This window comes from Calypte anna, chromosome 2 (assembly GCF_003957555.1).
Source record: "Calypte anna isolate BGI_N300 chromosome 2, bCalAnn1_v1.p, whole genome shotgun sequence".
Classification (NCBI taxonomy): Eukaryota; Metazoa; Chordata; class Aves; order Apodiformes; family Trochilidae; genus Calypte; species Calypte anna.
The window spans coordinates 108,263,684-108,283,532 of NC_044245.1; the positions used below are offsets into that span (position 1 = coordinate 108,263,684).

The 19,849-nt window shown below is 35.5% G+C and overlaps 1 protein-coding gene across 1 annotated transcript in view; it reads left to right on the forward strand.

Moving 5' to 3' along the window:
• The window catches only part of ASXL3 (ASXL transcriptional regulator 3), a 129,649-nt gene that overhangs the window by 52,922 nt on the left and 56,878 nt on the right, over positions 1-19,849 (forward strand). Inside the window, exons 3-5 of the mRNA XM_030445427.1 lie at positions 5,574-5,682; positions 7,050-7,161; positions 16,813-16,934. Of these exons, the coding sequence (XP_030301287.1) occupies positions 5,574-5,682; positions 7,050-7,161; positions 16,813-16,934 (343 nt within the window). The remainder of the gene's footprint in view (positions 1-5,573; positions 5,683-7,049; positions 7,162-16,812; positions 16,935-19,849) is intronic.

Here is a 19,849-nt window from a genome sequence, read left to right on the forward strand (position 1 = left end):
ACCTCTCCTTGTTCTTCCTCCTGAGCCTGGACTCGAAGAGCTGCCTTGACCCCAATACTAAATGCTGCTGCAGCACTGCCAGCTCAGTCAAGCTGGGGGGAAGAGCACCTCTAGAGCAGTCAGCAGCACTTTGTCTGTCTTCTTGATGTTATAGGGCAGCTATCATCTTTTCTTGGTATTGCTGCTTAGGTTCCTGGTGGTTTTGTGTGTCACTCCCAGGCTAGGTCATGGCTGCCATCTTGTAAGGCAAGTTCAGACATTTTTTCTGGCACATGGTAGCAAGACCATGGGCACACGGATCCTTGAAGATTGTGTGAAAGCTTCTTCTTTGGCTTCATCACACTGGGCATCCAGTGCTGTAATCATTGCTCTGTAAAACACTTCAGGAAGCAGTGCCCATCTAGAGATCTAGTCAATTCTTCAGCATTTTTGGCTGCCTTTTGTGTTTCAAAAAGTATACTTAGAGTATATGGTTAATCTTAGGCTTAAACAAATTTTTGATATTAATTAATGAGGTAAGGAATGCTAGGATACAGTGCTGAGTCCATGCTCAAGAGATCATTCAGTGTAAGCACTAATAATAAGGGGACAGGTGCCAGGATATGTACCAGCCATATTTGATCTTCTGATGAAGGTTATTTTACAAACTTTCCTGCTCTGGTCTGGTTTTGATTAAAACAACAGCTACATTCATACTTTTAGACTAACTGAGAATTTTCTTGTTTTCCCCTCATTAGCCATGAAGAACATTAATCTTCATTGGTGTCCAACAGCCCTTTACATTTTCCTGAAAAATTAAAATTGCTCATTGTTTTCTAGAACTCACTGTGAATTTTCTACAGCTTTTCCTCATGTCTTTTTTTTTTTTTATCTGTTATTATTCTTGATCTTCTTTAGCCTTTTTGTCTGTATTTCTCTTTCAATGGGCCCAGAATTTGACAGGTGTCCACTAGCACTAGATTAAAAGAACACTCACCTTGTATGTCTCTTGTCTGGCAAACTGGGGGACACTTGGAGTTGCTGGTGATGTTACCTTCAATCCATTTCACTGCTGGTGCCAGTCCCTTGGACTTGCCATGAAAATATGAATTTTCTGGATGTGATTTCACATTCCATTGTATAGCACTTCACATTTCTTTGGAATGAGTTTCCTGGTTTTGATTTTAAATGCTGTCTCCAGTTCATCACATTATTTCTGACTTTAGGTCCTTTATTCCAGGAAGCTTTACAAACCCTTCCAAACTGGTGTAACTTACATTCATTATAAGCAAATTTTATCCTCTATGCCTTCGTACCAAGTCTAGAAATTAGTACTGAAGCTTTTTAAGTTTGCTTTCTTTCCAGCAGTGAGTAAAAATTGTTGCTCCCTTGAGACTATTTATGGATCTGTATTAAATGAGCAAATTATTTTAAACAAATAAATACTTATCAGATTTACAACAGCTAAGTGCTTATCTTCCAGCAGTTGTTGTTCTATTTGAGAACATATCAGGAACCCTTATAAGTTCTGGGAGAGGGCTGTGATGTGCAGGGGGCTGTGGCTGAAATGCTGCATGCTACAGGAGCTGAGTTGCCTTGTATGCATAGTGTTAGGAATCTTTCACTGTCTGCCACACTGTATTGTCTGGACAGGTTGGCTTTAGCCAGCTTGTTTTCCACATTTAATATTTTTTTGTTTTGTTTTGTTGGGGTTTTTGTTGGGTTTGTTTGTTTGTTTGTTTGTTTGTTTGTTTTGCCAAGGTCATGATTTTTTTTTTTTTTTGCTCTTGGCAAACAGTCTAGATAAACCATTAGAATTAAATATATAACCATAGAAGTTTTCCAGGGTTTTCTGACAAAATTTTGAGTTTGAGAAGTTTACAATATAAAAACAAGAAGTGTTTTTACTGTTGCTTATACAGATTTTGTGGAGTTTGTGGGAGGGTGGTAGGGGAGAAAGTAACTTGAATCTTTACTTCCCCTCCATGTTTTTGCAAGGCTTCATGTGTAGAGACTTTGTAGTCTGGCATTTTGATTTAGGCAACACGGTCTGCATGACCAGTAGAGGGAGTCCAGAATCACAAAATATTGAAGATCCTTCTGCGGGGGAGTTGGGGTGAGAAGTTTGCTTTGATAATGCACAGGAATTTTGTAATCCTGTTTAGTAGGCTATGTTGATTACTCTCAAGTTACACTGATTCTGGGGAAGAACACTGATGAAGTGTTGACATGCTTAATGTCTATTAAATGATAAAAGTTTATTATAAATTTTTTTATATTGGATGGCTAATCAGTAATTCTTTCTGTTTTCTATGTTGCTGGTTGGTGTGACTTCATATCACCTTTACAGAAAGTAAGTAAATTTTTTTATATCTTTTTGAAAGTATGTAGGTGTAGTTATACAGCTTGTATGTGTATATATATATATAAGTATAAACATACAATTAGAAAGTGCTCAGTCTTCAAGTCATGCTGCTACAGAGGATAACTCCCATGTATAAATGACTTAGAATACCACAGTGATTTAAACCAATCTCACCCAAAAGATGATAAATAGTATGAAAATTCTGCATCTGACATATTCCTCTCATGTAGACTGTGGCAACAAAGCTTGCAGCATATTGCTTGAAAATACGTTATGACTCTAAAAATTCACAGATATCAAGTTACACAGTAGAATATTACTGTATCCAATTTGATTAAACTGAATCAAAGTTGAACTGATCTGGAGTGTTTCAACCACTTTAGGTCAAACTGTGCCATTTTTGACATTCAAAGATACTCAGCCTTTTATTTGGCAGTCCTTGGCTGCTGCATTAATGTCAGCAGCTCTGAAAAGAACGAGTATGTCCTCAGGCTGCAGGAGAATTTAGAAAGCATGCAATAAGTATTATGGGTCCCTCAGAAACTGCTCTGTGATTCAGACATCCGTCTGTATCATGGTATCTTTGATTCCTGGCTTTTTTAACCACAGTCCCATGGGTTGTGATAACATGTGTTACATGCATTTCCAGGATCTCTTGTGGGTAATGTTTGGGAATTTTAATTATGTTTTAAGGATGCCTATGCTGACAGAAAAATAGGCAAATCATTGGTTAACATGGGTCAAAATAGTGATTAAGGACACCGTGGAATTTCAGTTTGAGCTGTTAGCGCATATTAAATCCCATCCCACAGTGTCCAGATTATTATTTCATTTGCAAGTTAAGTATGTGGGGTATGTTCAGTGCTTGTTATAGGCATACCCAAGTCCAATATTCAAGAAGGGTGGATATAGCTCTTTGGTTGCGTGCCAAATTATTTTGGAATTGCAGATATCTGTATGAAACAAGCATAACGGTAATTAAAGTACTTCTTGGCTCAGTAGCTGATATAGATTTCTTTGTAAGTCAGAAAGTAGATTTTATTGTCCACTTGCCAGTTGGCTAGACTTTGAAGATTAAGATATCTGCTGCGAGCACAGTAGTAGTCATGAGATATTGCCAAATCCTCTATTTTGGGTTCATTAATCTTGTATCATTTTAATTAGTTAATGATATCTAAAAAATAACTTTGAAGTCCAGAATATCTGCATTGGTATAGGAAAAGTATACAAATCATACATACATGCACACACAGTTTTGTCTCTTGTTGATGTATTGACTTTGTCCTTTATTGCACAGTCAGCAAGGTTTTTTTTATGTCTTCCAGAGCAAGTCTTAATCTGTGATAATGTTTCACTAAAAAGGTCCAAGGCTGTGAGAGTCAAAATTGCTTCATGTTACGTATGTTAACATATGGAAGAAATTATGAAACTAGAACTGCTCTATGAAATACTTTGTGTCTTTGCTTGTCAAACATTAATACAAAAAGGAAAATGTGTAAAGAGAAATATTCTACTTATTCCAAAACTGGTTTAAATAATTGTTAAATTCAATGGAGTATCTTAATGTTTTCTGTGCTACTGCTGGCAGTATCATTATATTTTTGCTGAATTTAGTTTTGTACGCTGTTACAGTATTAGATCAAAGCCAGATGTGGAATTACTTTTATTTTCAGGGGCAAAGAGAAGGAACAAAACCTTGTCAGAATTTTCATATAGCATTATTATATTTGGGAGACTTATAAAATAGGTACCTGTTGAATATCTGATGTGTTTATCAACAAGCAGCTTTTTTAGGCTGTGGTTTTTGATTTTCAGTCTAATAATGTGATGTTAGGTGACCAATGGTAAGTAAACAGTACTGGATGGGACTTCCTGTACTGAGGACACTTTAATTTTTACTGAAAGAACAATTACCACACTATCCATCTTTCCATTAAATTAATACATGTACAAAAAGGATTAATTTTGTTGTAACAGAGCCATGGACATCAACAGAAAGAATCATCATATGAAAGTTGACAATTTCAGTCCAGTTTTATTTTAAAAAAATAATCAGTCATGCATTTTTCAACAAAGAATGGATATTGTGGTATAAAATAGCACAGTAAAGAACAGTAATTTCTGATGGACTTTTGAAGCCCTGCTCCCAGTTTATAGTTGAGTATATAATTAATCCTGAAATACTTAGCAACACACTTAATTTAATGCACAGGCATTGTTCCACTTAACCAAGTGGAATATATTTACGTGGCTAAAGATAAGCGTGCGTGCAGGCTAAGGACCCCAGGGAAGAAGCACAGTTTCAGATTCAGTCCCTGAGTACACTGTGTACATTAGTCAGTAAATGGGGACAAAGATGTGGTAGTCCATCTGTAAATCTTGTACTTTAATTTTTAAACTGAACTGAAATAAAACAATTTATGACTACCTTCTTCCCCACCATTTCTTAGATCATCTTTTCAGAACAGTGTAGGTGTAGCTAGGGTAGAAACATTTGGTTGGGAGTTTTTTTGTGTAAGCATGCATATATTACCAAGTCATCTCTGTAAGTACTTTTTTTTTCTTAATGTGTTGTGTTTCTTTTTAAATAGTCCCCTTACATGCATTCCACAGTGGTACTACAATTACTACCTTGTGTACGTCAATCTCTTAACCTCTAAAATAATTCTAATGAGAGAAGATAGGGCATCATAGAAAGTACAAATGTGTTTGTATTTGTGAATAGTAATGCATGCTGACCATGTTAAGCCCAGAAGAAGGCTTCACTATATAACACTCTTAATGTTAAATGTGGCTCTTTATTATTCTTTTGTAGCTTTTCATCCTACGGGATGCAGCTGCCCTTGAACTTGGTACTGTTTTGATCATTCATGTGCAGCAGCCACATTGTCTGTAACATTTTAAAAATGAGGCTTCATGGTGTTATTTACGAAGTAATTTCACATAAATATTTGGACTTTGTTTCTCTTAGAATGTGGAGCTGGTTGCTGTATGAAGAAAAACATAATTATAATTCACAGACTTTTTGCCTCGAGCCTAGGGGACAGATGCATATGATTAAGTTTGAAACTGGCCTGTTATTGTAATGTAGATGTTTTCAGGGTTGAGAGAATTAAAAAAAAAAAAAAAACCAAAAAAAAGCAGGCAAGCATGAGTCTTTAAAAAAATGACCAAGGGAGTAGTTTTACAAGAGGCACTCAATCTTGGACTGCACAATTTTATTTTTCAGTGGAACCTCTCCATTAGCTTGCCTGAATGCAATGCTTCATACTAACACTCGTGTAGGTGATGGAACATTCTTCAAAATCCCTGGGAAGTCGGGACTCTACGCTCTCAAAGTAAGTTTAAATTTTGTATATGGAAAGTACAGATTGCTATTAAACTGTTTTATGAATGTCTCAATAGATATAAAGGTAAACAGATTAGTTCCTTTGGAGAGGAAATGACCTGATAGTCCTTCTAAATGTTTTCAGATGTCTTTTAAAAGGATTTATAGTGAAAGTAAACACTGAATGTTTTATCCTAGAAAGCATATACATGCTCTTGAATTTGGCATATGGTATAAAAAACATGTAGATTAGCTAAAATGCTATTTTTTCAGAGTTGTTAACAAAAAGGCCTTTGTTTCATGAACAGTGAGCCCAAGAGGATCACTGGCTTTCTCTTTATGTAATTTATTAATGTTTTTATTCTTGAATAGTGCAAAATTATTTGCAACTGTAATATAAATCAGCTTTCAATTTACAGGCTGAAACATTGCTTTTGAGAAGGAATTTAATTATAAAGATATTACCTTTATGCTGTTTCTATTCCTTTTCCTCATCATTTTTCATTTTGGTATGAATATGATGATTTCTCTGGGTGGAAATTTTATTTTTTTTTTTGCAGTACATGATCAAACTTAGAGGGGTTTCACAATAGGAGTGAAGGAATGTGAGGCAGAGGTGAGAAACAAAAAACAGATTATGTGTTTGGCAGTCTAAATATAGTCAAGTAAAATTTTGGGCTGGGGGAAAGGATTTCTTTGTAATTTAGTTGATGTAAGGACTTAAAAAAAATATAAAACTATATAGAATTTCCTGCTCCTGGTAATTAAAACCTCTGTATGTGAGATAGAAGTTTTTAGAAGCTCAGTTTCCTAATCTACTAAAACAAATGCTGTTGTTTTTCTTTAAAACGGGAGATATTCTTGGCATAAATCCAAGTATTCACAATCGTTCCCATGCTTGTGAGCTCCAGGTATTCAGATATGCTTCAGCTATCTGAATTCAGGAAACAGGCAAAGGCAGAAAAGAAACATTAAAGGATTTGTGTTTGACTGCAGCGCTGTGGACACTGAACTGGAAAACTAGGATTTTTAACAGCCAAACAAGTCTGCTTCTGTTAAGAAAAAAAAAAAAAAAAAAAAAAAAAGACCAGAAGTGGAAGATCTTGCCTTTTCATAGAATCATAGAATGTCAATTTCAATCGACATTTTAAAAAAGGAGTATGTTGTGACTCCATAAAATAAGTTCTTTTGGTTTTGCTTTGCAAGTTTTTTCATGAAAGTCTTTTTCTAAAGTAGTTCACAAGAATATTTTATTTCATTCTGCTTTTGAAATGTAAGCATCAGAGTCCTCTGCAGTAATCTGTTCTCCGAGATGCAGCAGGATCATGATTGATTTTTTCCTTTTTAATTTTAGTTTTCTTTTTCTTTTTTAACTAGAAAGAAGAATCAACATGCCCTACTGATGGAACATTGGATTTAGGATGTGAATCTGAGTTAGATGGAACAGAAATGGCTGAGACAAACAATAATAATGGAGAAGAAAATGGTGGTAGGTGTTTTATTTTCAATATTAGAGGGCATGTTTTGAAAAGAGAAAAAAGTACATCTGGTTGAGATTTTCATAATGTTATTTCTAAACAGTGTAAGTAATATTTTTAACGAGTGGGACTATTTTTGAGTCACCTACCTTCCTTCTTCGGCCTTGTAAAGAATTCAGGATCACCAAATGCCTTTATTGGACTTAGATTTGCAAAAGACAATGAGTGGTGCTGTGTGGTGTATTTTGAGTAGGTAATTTTTTGGCTTACAATTTTTTTGTTCTAGGCCCCACAGCTAAAGAGTTATTTGCCTTACCAGGCTTCAGACTTGCAGTTGTTGGATAGACATCTCACTGATTTCAGTGTGGGCATTTGGGCTTGGTCCCTCTATAGAGTTTTGGTCAGAGGACAAAGGTTTGTATTTTTTTTCATTTGTTTCAGGTAGAGATTCTCCTGGGTGCCCTGTTGATATAAAGGCATGTTGAAATAGCAAATCAAGTGCATTTTTTTGTCTCTGAGATAATGACAAAGTGAAACATTGCAAGAACTTGAAAATTACACCTTTAGAATTAATTTTTCTTTTTGAGAGGTAGTAATTGCTCATAAAGAAGACACATTTCTTCACTCACCCAAATTACTAGCAAGTAATAGAAATAAATATGCTTCTTATTAAAAACAGATTCATATAATGTTTATTAAGCAAATACTTTATACAAAATCAAGCTTCCTCTGAAATAAGCCTCTCCTTCATTTGTTGTTCTGCTGCCCCCCTCACAATCTGTCCCCCTGCTGGATGTCAGCCTACTGTTTCAGCTTGCTTTGTATATGGTAAAAGGGTGTCCTATCTACAGCTAGAACATTAAAAGGCTCAGTTCATAGTTTTTTTCTGCTGCAGACTTCCTTTCTTTTTATCTTGAGAAACTTACCTTCCAGGCTCCACCTGTACAGGACTTAAATTACTATTTCAGTGTTGCTTGTGAATAGCATTGAAAAATCACAAAATCGTCAGTAGCAGGAGTAACAGAACTGCCTAGGACAGGGTTTTGTGGACTTAGTGGTGAAGTTTTGAAGCTTAGTGGAAAAATATAAGTCTGCTCTGCTTCTTCATTTTCTTTGATACATCTGTAAGTTAACAGACTCTGCATGTGCATGTGCTTATGTAGTATGTATTTCATGTCTAAGTGAACATTACATATCTGCAGTTCTTTTACAATTCCTGTCTGATACTCAGACAGTTTGTTGGTCTACACTTCCCTAGTTTTCAGGAAGAATACAGCAGTGAAAAGCAATGTAAATACGGTTATGGATAGGAAAGTAAATGTTGGTGTTACTTGCTGTAAACAAAGAAAAATCATGGCACAAACCTAGCAATTATTTAGGAGTGGTAGGAAGTAAATGAGGATGCCAGAATGCCAGCAGTAGAAAATTGCTGGGTTTTGACTGGGAGGAGGCCGCATGCTATGTTCACAGTTTACAGTAATAAAAATAATTCTAGCACTTACAGTGACATAAAAGAGCAGCTGCTAAAATGAAACATTTTTAAATATTTGGAGTAGAGCAGTAAATTACACATAGATTGTTTTTAAAGCTGACAACTTTCCTTTGTATTTCATTTTTAAGAAATCTTGGAAAACTGCAATGTATTTAGCTTTCTGAAAGCAAGGCATTTGAAATTTTTTAATATAATGCAGTGGATGTATTTTAAAAGAGTTTATGGGATGACAATAGCGAGTCAGTATTGCATGTAAGAAAGGCTGATGCAGGTAAGGAATTGAAGGTGGCATATCTTGTTTCAGTCAGCTGATACAGACCATAGTTTCATCAAGCATGTTTGATGATAGCTTTTCTTGAGACTGAAAGTTTTGTTGCTAGAGGTATCTATTAACAAATATGTAGAGTTCTGTAAGTGATCTCATTTACAGTATTGAATGGTTTGCTAAAACCAGCACCATATAGAAAAAATGAGCCAGTTTAAAGAGGACTGAAAATAACAAATTATTAGATCTGAAAAGGTATAGGAATCACCATCAACATTAGATGTTTTTTCTGTTCCTTTGATGATGTGATTTGTCCACTTTTCATTTGATGTGTCAGTACATTTTGAAAAATATAAAATCCTTCATGATTAAATGTATTGGTAGGAAATAATAACGTTGAGACTCCTCTTGATTGCCTTGTAAATGATTACAGTTGATAAGCATGATTTATTTTAGACTTTGATGTGAAGAAAAAAGGTCACATTTGCACCATAGAAATGTTACTCAACAAATCAGCAATTCTGAGAAGCATTTAAGGATCACAATAGAAAATTAATTGAACATGACTGAGATGCTTTTGCTAATTAGTCCAGTGCCGTTCTTGCACTATAATTCTGGTAGTACTGATTGAAGAATATAGGCACAGCATTTCCTTTGGGTACAGCACTAGTTAAATGATTACTAGTGTATTGCATTCATTATAGCTGTAAGAAAGAATTAAGACAAACAGGAAAGGATTTAGAAGAGACATATAAGAGCTCCTGTGTGAAATAATAGCTCCTTTGCTCTGGGAAATTTAATAGGGACAATCTAGGTAGTTTATCAAAGATGGGATGATGATTTTATTTGTTTGTAAATACTTGAAGTAAGGAATTTCTGTAGAAAATATTTGGTGTAGCAGACCAAGTCTAACAAGATCAATTAAACTTTACAGTCTAAAGCTGAGATTTTTTTTTTTTCCTTCCAGGAAACAATTCTGTTGCATAAAAATAACATGATTCATTACAAAAAATACTTATTCTCTGGCTCGTGTTTTAGGAAAAGTCAGTAGATATAATGTCTCCTTACAGTCTTACGTTTGATATAGATGAGAACGGACATTGTTTGCACTTTGTATTCTTAATTGACCAATGGATCACATTTTTATTTGTCCTTGTTTCCATTGTGGTAGAGTCCAGAAGCCCTAGTTCTGTCAGTGATCAGAAATAGTTTGTCAAGGTTTGAAAAGTGCTGTGTAAAAGTTAGCTGGAAGCAAAGGATAAAACCTTAAGCCTCAGTCTGTTTGTGGGCTTTTAGATGATAGTCTCCAGCTCTCAGAGTGAAACTACCAACTGATACTTGAACAGAGAAGAATCACATTATTCCCTGACCAGCACATTTTTCCCTGTATACATACAGGTTACCAAGCAATTTTATTTGCATAATTGTATAAAATTTCTCATAAATGACTCAATGAAAACATTCTTATCAGTATTGTTAAACTGACAACTTGAGTGGCCACATCTCAGGATTGTTCAGATGCTGTGGAAAAATGTTTCTTTCTCCAACTTCTCTACAGACATACCTTAAAGATACTTAAAGATTTTCTTTGGAGTAGGATTTCTATAGAGGATGTCTGGCAGTCTCACATCTTTTTTATAAATCCCATTTTCCTCAAATACAGTGGCAACAGGTAAAGATGTAGTCAGTAAAAGAAATAAAATTCCAATTACTGTTGCCTGGGAAAATGATGACTATAATATCCTTTTGCCCATCAATAGGATGTTCTGTTCTCAAAACCACTTGTCCCTGGGGTTTCTGTAGCCAGGCCTAATCCATCAGCCATGGAGCGCAGTTGATTAAAACTTGTGGCAAGCCAGTGGAATGCACAATGATGTAACTGTAGAGGAGGCAGCAATTCCTGCAGTAGTGTGACTTCCCTCCTGAATCCCAGCCTGAAGATAGGTTCTGATGTTGGGCTAAATATGAGCAACGTGTCTTTTCTTGAGACACTGGTTCCCAGCACTTGCTAAAATTGTAAGTCCATCAACTGCGAATGTGAAAAGGCAGAATTAATTACTTAGCCAGTTTTCTTAGAGGTGGTAGGTGAAATTATTGCTCATAGAGGATCAGGGTCGAGCTGAATCCTGGAATTTTGTTTTAGTTGCTCTTGAACCCCATGTGCTTTTCTGGACTAGGACACCACTAGGATAAGTCACTTGGTAAGGAATAAATACTCACCATTGTTTGGAACCTGAGTCCAGGTTCAGATATTCAGTTCCGTACCAGGAATGGACTTTCTGGCAATTCAGGGAAACCTGTTACCATTAGCATCTTTTCTCTTGGGAATAGCAGTTGATGATTCCACTGAATATGTCTGTTGCACATGGCAACAGGGGCATTTGGGACAGGCTCCTCCAAAAGCAGAAGGGCAGTAACAGAATAGTAGCTCTAAAAACATACAGAGTTTGGGATGACACATCAGAAAGAGACGGTTTTTCACTTTCTTGTTGTTGTTGTTGTTGTTGTTTTAATGGGTTGGTTTTTTTACCTCCCCTCAAGTAGCTATAAAAGTACTGTACCCAGGATCTCTTTGTTTCACTGGCACTGGAGAAGACTCATAGGAATGACAGAAACTGATGCAGAGCTTGAGGAAGAAATCTTTCTCAAATGCTTTTCTTTTTTTTTTTTCTGTAGAGTAGAGCTAATGAGGCCTAGGAAAACGGTGGCTTAGTGATGACAGGCTGTATATTTGTACTGGAAAAAATGTTGACTTCCTTTGGAATAAGGATTCACAGTTTTCTAACCTTTGTGAAATATTTGGGCTCAAAAGCAAGCTGAGAATATAACACGATTCAGCTCAAGTTACCAAGCTGATGCAGTATTTGATGTTTTTTCCAAAAAATGCTCCTCAATATTACTTCTTATTTCACAGTGCTGGTATTGCTTTTCAAAAAGATGATTATAGCCACGTTAGCTCCCTGGATATATGCATCTGGTTTCACTTGTATTGGCATACTTGGACAATTAACTGACTCCCAAACTACTTTTCATTTGCAAGAGCTGATGGCAACAGCTGAGTTTTGAATTGTTCAGGTTTTGCGAGTCAGGCGCTCAAGATCAGAGAGATGGAGTTGAATCACTTGATTCATCTGTGCTGGCAAAGTGTGACTATTTATGTCAATACAAGTATAGATCTGTGCCATACAAAGAAAATATTGGATTTTATGGGTATTTTAGAGAGAGATTTTCTGTGCATGTTTCCCAAGGGAGTTCTCTTATTAAGTTTTGTATCTCCAGAGTGTGTGAATACGTTTTCTGCTTGAAGTAGACTCTAGTCTTTAGCAAATAATGGCAATATTAATTTATGTTTCATATTGTAACTATCAGTAAACAATCCTTCTCATCTGCTGTGATTTCTGTAACAAAGAAATGAACTGTTGCTCATGTTGTTGTTGTCTCTGGGCAGTAAAAAAAAAAAATTGGCTGCCCAGGGAAGTAGTGGATTTTCCATCCCTGGAGATACTTAAATAGAGACTGGATGTGGCACTCAGTGCCATGGTCTGGTAACTGCAGCAGTAGTGGATCAAGGGTTGGACTTGATGATCTCTGAGGTCCCTTCCAACCCAGCCAATTCTATGATTCTATGATTCTATCTTGGTTTTACTGCCTTAATTTTAAATCAGTATGGTCTATCTGAAATCAGAATTAATTATACTATTTATTTTGGGGAAATAAGCCCCTTTAAACACTGTAGGAGTTTTTTTTGTCTATCTAGTTACAGAAATAAATTTATAATTATTCCAAATAATGGCAGTGAGACAGAACAATTTTAAATTGTATTCCTATAATAATTTTTTTTTTAAGAAGCATGTCTTCTGCTATGTTTCATGTAGGCCTCTTATATCTTGGGTGGAGAACGTAAAATGTAGTAAGAAATTTTGGAGATAGCCTATACAATTTGAAATTAAAAGACAATATTGCTGCATTTTATAAATTATAGCCTTTCATAATAATTACCAAAACTGGTCTTGGAAAAATGGAAGAGACAATGTTATTTTAAATGGAACTTGTCAAAAACATTTCTAACAAGCTCTTTTCCCTAAGTAATTCTAATTCTATCATGTACGTTAACACTCTTTGAATACTCACTAAGGAGGGCTCATCTTCAGAAAAAAAGCTGCTCTTCAGCTCATAACCTAACAGTTTATGGCTTAATAATTGCTTTTTGCTTTATTCCCTCTCTCAGTCCTGGCCCTTGAAGAAACCGATTTAAAGACTAGAGCGTAATTATTCTTCACTAAATGGAAACGGCTCCTCTAGGCTTAAAACCGCTGTTGTTCTCCTTTTTTCCTGTAGCAATAATGGTGAATCCTCTTTATTTGCTACCCAAATATTTTGCCTTCATCTGTTGCATTCTTTCAGAGTTCTTTTCTTCCTCCCCGTCATCAAGTTTACTTTCAGCATTCTTTTCTATAAAGCTTTTCAAGAGAACATGGATAATACTCACTCATCTTCAGTGCTTAGGGACAAAGTGGTTACACCTTTCTAAATTTTCCTGTATGCACAAAGACCTCTGTCTCTTCTTGATTTGTTTGTCTTTTAGTGTGTTCTTTGGTTTCCATAGCAGAAATGCCTGCTCTGTTCTTAAGGCATTTTTGCCTAGCATCACCCATGTTCACTTCAGACACTTACGTATTTTTCTGTCATAGTTGTTCCTTTTTTACTTTTGACTCACTCAGAGAAAACCAGTTGGGCTTCATACATATAAATGAACTAACAAATAAATATGTTTTTTGGGGTCACAGGTATTGCAGCTTAATGAGACTTTGGCACAGATTGATTTAAGTTGCTACATAGCAGAATATGTTTTAAAGAATACGTTTATTCTTTAACTCATATTTGTATTTCATTTCCTACAGAAAATTAAATTCTTACTGTTTTGTAAATGATGTATTTGTCATCCTCTAAGTAAAGCCTGTATATCAATTTTAGTATTATTTTTGCTAATAAAATGAATAGACTTTGTAAGTTATTAGTCATAAATTAACATAATGCTTTTAGATTTTTTTATGTTTTTATCTTTCATTTTTTAAAAATAGGTAATGAGATCTCTTATTTACCGGATGGCAAAGTTTGTAGCCATGATTTGAATCAAGCTGGTTTTAAATGGAAATTTAAGTAAAACATGGAAAACAATATTTAAAATAGCTTATTATTTTAAGCTACTAGATATATGAAGGCAAATATGATGTACAAAGCACATTTTAGAAAGGGAGTATCATTTGTTCTTAATAAATTAGGTTGACTTTCTCTAATCACCTTGTCATTTTTTTATGCAAGGGATTTCAGTCTCCCAGACCTATTTCTTTTATTATAAACTGCGGGGAAAGTTTGTTTTTCAAAACTCTGAAGGTACAATGTTTGGGTTGCACTAAATTGAACCAGCCTGGTGTGAGGGATTTCTTCTATAACTGCAGAAGAGGTTACAGCAATGGGAAGCTATTAATTGTTTTGGTGGGCTTCAGCTCCAGTTGCTTCACCCACTAGAACAATCCCTGCTCCTTGTTTTAACTTTGTGGTCAAAGCTTTAAGGAAACAGATGCAAAAGAGACAACACGACGATAATATTTTTATATAAGTTTGAAGCAATGAAACAAATATGAAATATGGCCTCTAATAGACATGTCACAAATTCAGGTTTTATTGTTAAAAAACCAGTGAAAACAATATAAAGAACAAAACATAAAACTGCTTATTCCTGTGCTATATTGTAGTTTTGACATTAAAAGTTGTAGTGTTGAGCATCATCAGTTAGTATTGCCAAACCTCTCCAGGAAGAACGTTATCACCAGAATAAATAAGGGAGACTCTTGGATAATGGTGTAGATCAGAGCAATGAAAATCACAATGTCTCATTTTAACAAGGAGACAGTAGAATTTGCAGTCATCCTGGAGAACAGAAATAGTTAGAATATGACAAGTCATGCTGAGTCCTCTCTTAGGAGGGACAGTTAGGTATGTAGCACTTTTCATTCTGTAGGCATTTTTAATCGTGGTTTTGTTCTCAGTTCTGGGGGTTGTGTGCTGACACTACTTCTGTTTTGTCTTCAGTTCTTTGGCTCTCAGACTTTGCCAGAAAAACATTGAATAAATTATCTTTAAAAGAAAAGACAAAAGCTAGGTAATTTGAAATGTCAGGTTTTTATTTTGGTGTAGGTGTTCTTTGACTCACGACCTTAGCTAATGCAGTGATGTACATTATATAAACCAGCTACTGTTTGTTTTCTGCTGGCACTTTGCTGCTCCTTTAAGTTGTTGATAGTAAGTTTTGCTCATCATGTGGAAAAGATTGATCCAAACCAGGCGATGCTGCAAGCTCAGAGCCTGTCTTGTGTTGCAGCTTATTTGTATATTTTGACAAAGTCTCCAAGTGTAACAGAAAAAAGTGACAAATATCAGTCATAAATCTTGTGACAAAGTTGTTTTTTGTCTTATCTGTTCATGGAAATTTTTAATCTAATATGAATATTATCTTGACATAATGCCAATGACGTAAAATAGAGTGTATTCTCTGAGAGTGAAGCATTGGTTACTTATTTCACCATGAAAACTAAAAGTTTAGTGTGGCATGCATGTTATGGTGGCCATTCAATTTTGGTAGCTAAATTCTTTCTATTTTTCTTAAAAATGCAAACAAAAATATTTACAGTATTTCTTCTAAGAAACATTGCTAAAGTCAGGGAAGTTAGAATGTTCCTCAGGTGTCTGCTCATCCCACTGAAGGGTGGGAGGAGAAAACCATAGACAGACAGAAACAGTGGGCTGGGATTATTTCTGACATGTCTGTGCTGCTGATTTGAGTGTCTTCAGACTGTTCTGGTGGGTGTACAAAATATGGCAAAACTTGGAAAACCATACACGGCTGCACGAAAAACAGCTTTGAGCAGAACTGGAAGATGGACTTGAATTGAGTCAGTGGGAGAATATGGGAAAAAAGCAATTTAATTTCTGTATTCCTGCTAATGATGCTGGTTTAGCTGGTCTATCTCAGGAAACTGCTAAGAGTAATAGTAAGGCAAGGCATGAAAAGTGGAAAAGTTTTTACTGTCCTTTTAGTCAAACGTTCAGACTACCAAGACTAAAAGGATCATACAGCTGTTTTCACAGTTTTTGTATCTGTTTAGTAAAGCATTTTTCTATAACAATTACTTGTATTTCATCTTATTTTTAACCAGGAGACTTTTTCTGTGTCTCACATGACATGTATTCAGAAGGTATTTTAATGCAAGGGCTTCAGTATTTGTTATGTATTATCTAGAAGGCTTACAAGTAGCAGTGTGTATTACCTGAAAGACCAGAATTCCTGTTTATATTCCAGTCTACCCGTTTCACAGGAAAGAGTGTTGTCATAGCTTCACTAAGAATTACTTACAAAATAGTTGAGTCTGGCCCCTAAGACACCATTATGATCTAGAATGAAGTTATGTATCAATAAATATTTCTAGGACACAGGGTCATCACTGTCTCATGTATAGATACACATTCAGAAACATTCATTAAAAATGTCTTGATGGGGAAAATAATTTTGTCCAGCTTCTGTGTGAAGACCATGGTTAAACTATTTCAGTTACCTTTTAGGATCTGAAAGGCAAAATATGTAAGTTCTTCAGCACTACACAGGAAGGCTGTGATGAGATACAAACATCTGTGAAGCAGTGCATTTATTTAGAATATGGCATTTATTTAGAATATGGCTGATTTTCAGCTCATACAGACCTCAGGATTAGTTGCCTTTCTTAGAGCAAGCTTTTTGTTTTCCAGGCTTCTTGATTTTTCCCTGTCCTCAGGACTTTCAGAGATAGAGAAGATAACCCCCATCACAGGATTCTGATATTTATTTTATTTTTTTTTCTTTGCATAAAGTTTGCCCAAAGCAGACATCTGAAGAAATGTCTTCCAATCGTGATTCAAGCCTTACTAATGCACCGGTGCAAAGCAAGCTCGTATCTTCCTTCCAGCAGCACACAAAGAAAGCACTTAAGCAGGTAAGTTTCTGTCGACTGATAATCAATTGGTTTCCCTTGAGCATGTGTGTCAGTCTTAAACTAAGAGGATTGCAACCGTATTTCAAGGCATTTCTGAGGATTTTTAGTGCTTTGTCTAGTGTATGGCTGGGTTTTTTTATTCTCTTTTTTTTACCAGTGGTGCAATCCTGCTATTTATTGTGAGTTTGATGGAGTTTTAAGTGCTTTTTAAATAAGCAGAATTGTTTCGAGCTTTTCCTATGCAAGTGTTTGTGTTGGAAACTTTGTATGAGACTTCAAATTAAAAAAAATATTTTGAAAGAAGTTCTGGAGATAGGTAAGAATCTGGATGTACTTGATTTTCAGGTATTTCATGTTCTGATAAGTAATTTTTCTTTTATACTGTATTATACAGAGTATAAAAATGGCGTAGTGTTTGGTGATTTTTTTAAGAACTCATGATTTGGACGATTTACACTGCATGATACATAGTAAAACTTGGCAACACTAACTTGGTATTGAAAGTCAGATATTAACTGAAGGCATAACAGTATGAAAATTATTTTCCAGCAGTGCCAAATAATATAGCTTACAGCTGGGCAAATGAAAAAGAAAAACTAAAAAATTCTCATTATCTCCCCTGAATTCTGAGAATATAGGAATTTTTTTAGTCTTGTAAAAACCTTAAAAAATTAAATTCCGCTTTTCCAAGGTGTTAGCTGAATGAGATGATGTTTTAATTTTTCTCATAACTGCTCTCTTAGTTACAGTTAATGGAAGTCTAGTATTTCATGGGGTAGTTTTCTGCAGGGTTGTTGATTTAGGCTTAAGTTAAGCGAAACCTATCCATTTCTCCTTCTCAAAACACACAGGTGTTTGTGCTTAGTTTTTAATGCAGTTCGAGTTTAAATCCCTCAAAATAAACAGACCCTTCTCATTTACATAGGGTTATCTTGTACCTACAGGCTTTGAGGGCTGGAAAGGATTGTTAGATTGGGGATTCATGTGTTTGCTCAGGAAAATTGAGCAGTGGGCACAAAGCAGCTCACTTACTGTGCTCATAGCTGTTAAAAAGATACACTTTTTGGAAGCTCTTCTTTCTATACAGATCTTTTGCAATGCATTTATTTTCTTAGGGGTGAACAGAGTGGACTAAGGGAAGGGAGGGGGGAAAAAAGCAAAGCAAGAAATGCTTGAACTTTTATACCTGTTTAAACGCTACCATTTGTTGCTTAGCAGATGTATAGCATTGAGAACAGCTTTTAAAAGGCCAAACTAATCAAAATAACTTAATTAATATAAAAAAATATAACATTGGAAAGCTCTGAAAGCATTCCCTGAGGCAATGGGGTCAAATCAACATCAGAAAGTTAAGGAATCGATAAAAAGAAATCAGTTTTAATTAAGTTGATGGTAATTAGATCATGTACTTCAGAGTATGAGAGAATTATTATTCTTTACATCAGTAAAATGTTTTCTCTGTGTTCACTATTAGATAAATGGACATTTGTACTGTGTGGTGGTAGAGGGTTTTTGCTTTGTTTTCTCTTAAGTTTTTCTAAAGTTTTTTGTGTATGCTACTGCCATACACACACTGCAGTTTCATTTAATTTGATATTGTGGCAGAGGTTAATAAACTTCAACAGTGATTTTATTTAAAAAATTACTGTTGGAAATTTATTCTTTCGCTTTCTAGTCTTTCTGTTGTTTTTATGGATACATATTACCTGAAATTTGTACCAAGAAGAACACCTAGGCAATTGTAAATGCTCCTCCAGCTGCTACTAACTTAATGATGCCATGCTAAAGTAAAGAGAAGATGTGCTAGCATCATCATGCTGTCAGCAGCTGCTTCTACTGTATGAACTTGGATATATTGCATGTATGTTTTAATGGGCTCTTCCCTAGCTATTGCTTTTTTTCTATTACAAGATAGTTTTCACAGAATAAAAATGTACAAGACAGTCTTTCAAACAGCTACATACTCAACCAAAAACCAGTGAGTTCTTCACTTGATCTTGTACCTATTACTTGGTTTGTAATGCATTACAATGAAAATGAGAGGCAAGTTGATAATGTGCAGGACTGCTTGAAGATCTGAGATAGAATTAGAATATTTTCACCACTGTTTATCTGCTTATTAACCACTCTAGTCATGTGTAATTCTCCTTGTAGTTTTATATGCTGAATTTGCATATTATTTGATTTTTAATGAATTCTAGAGGTATATTCCTGGGTTTAGACTGCAAAGAGCACTCTCTCGTTTTCTTGTGACAACTTGCGTTTTTGGATGTTCTTATGAAACAAATTAGTCACAGCACTGCATTTCTTGAGCTATGCTAGGAGTCTGGAGGAAAGGGAATTTTTCTGAGCACTGGCTCTTGGTCTTGACTTCTCTTAGATAGTAGTGGATCTGGGGGACTTTGCAGGAGGTAGGAAGGTTTGCAGTTGCAGTGAACTTTGATAAGGTCTGTGTCACAGTTCAGACCTTATCTCCTCACTTTTCAAAGGCTGAACTGCCATTTTTGTCTGGAAAGTTTCTAACATCACTGCCTTCCATAATGTCCTTGTTTGGAGAAAGATTTTGAGTGTTTTACCACCACATGTGCTTCTTTTTAATTTCTGAAGGCGTTTCAGTTTTGCTCTTGTGTAGTATCTGAGGGTAATGCCCAAGAAAATAGTTCCCATTCCTGAGTGTTCAAACAAAAATAATCTATGGTGTAGGTCTGCCATTTATGCTTGGCTTTCTGATGGCAGATTTTACAGATTTGTTTCCCTTTTGCTGTTGGAAGTGCTTGGGTATGTGTGCCCAGCTGTTGCTGATCCAGTACATTTGAGAAGGTTTATGGCATGCTGTCACATGCTGATTTCCTATCAGTACTGATCAGTTCCATACAGATTTACCTCATTTTCACACTGGAGATTTTTGGCAAGCG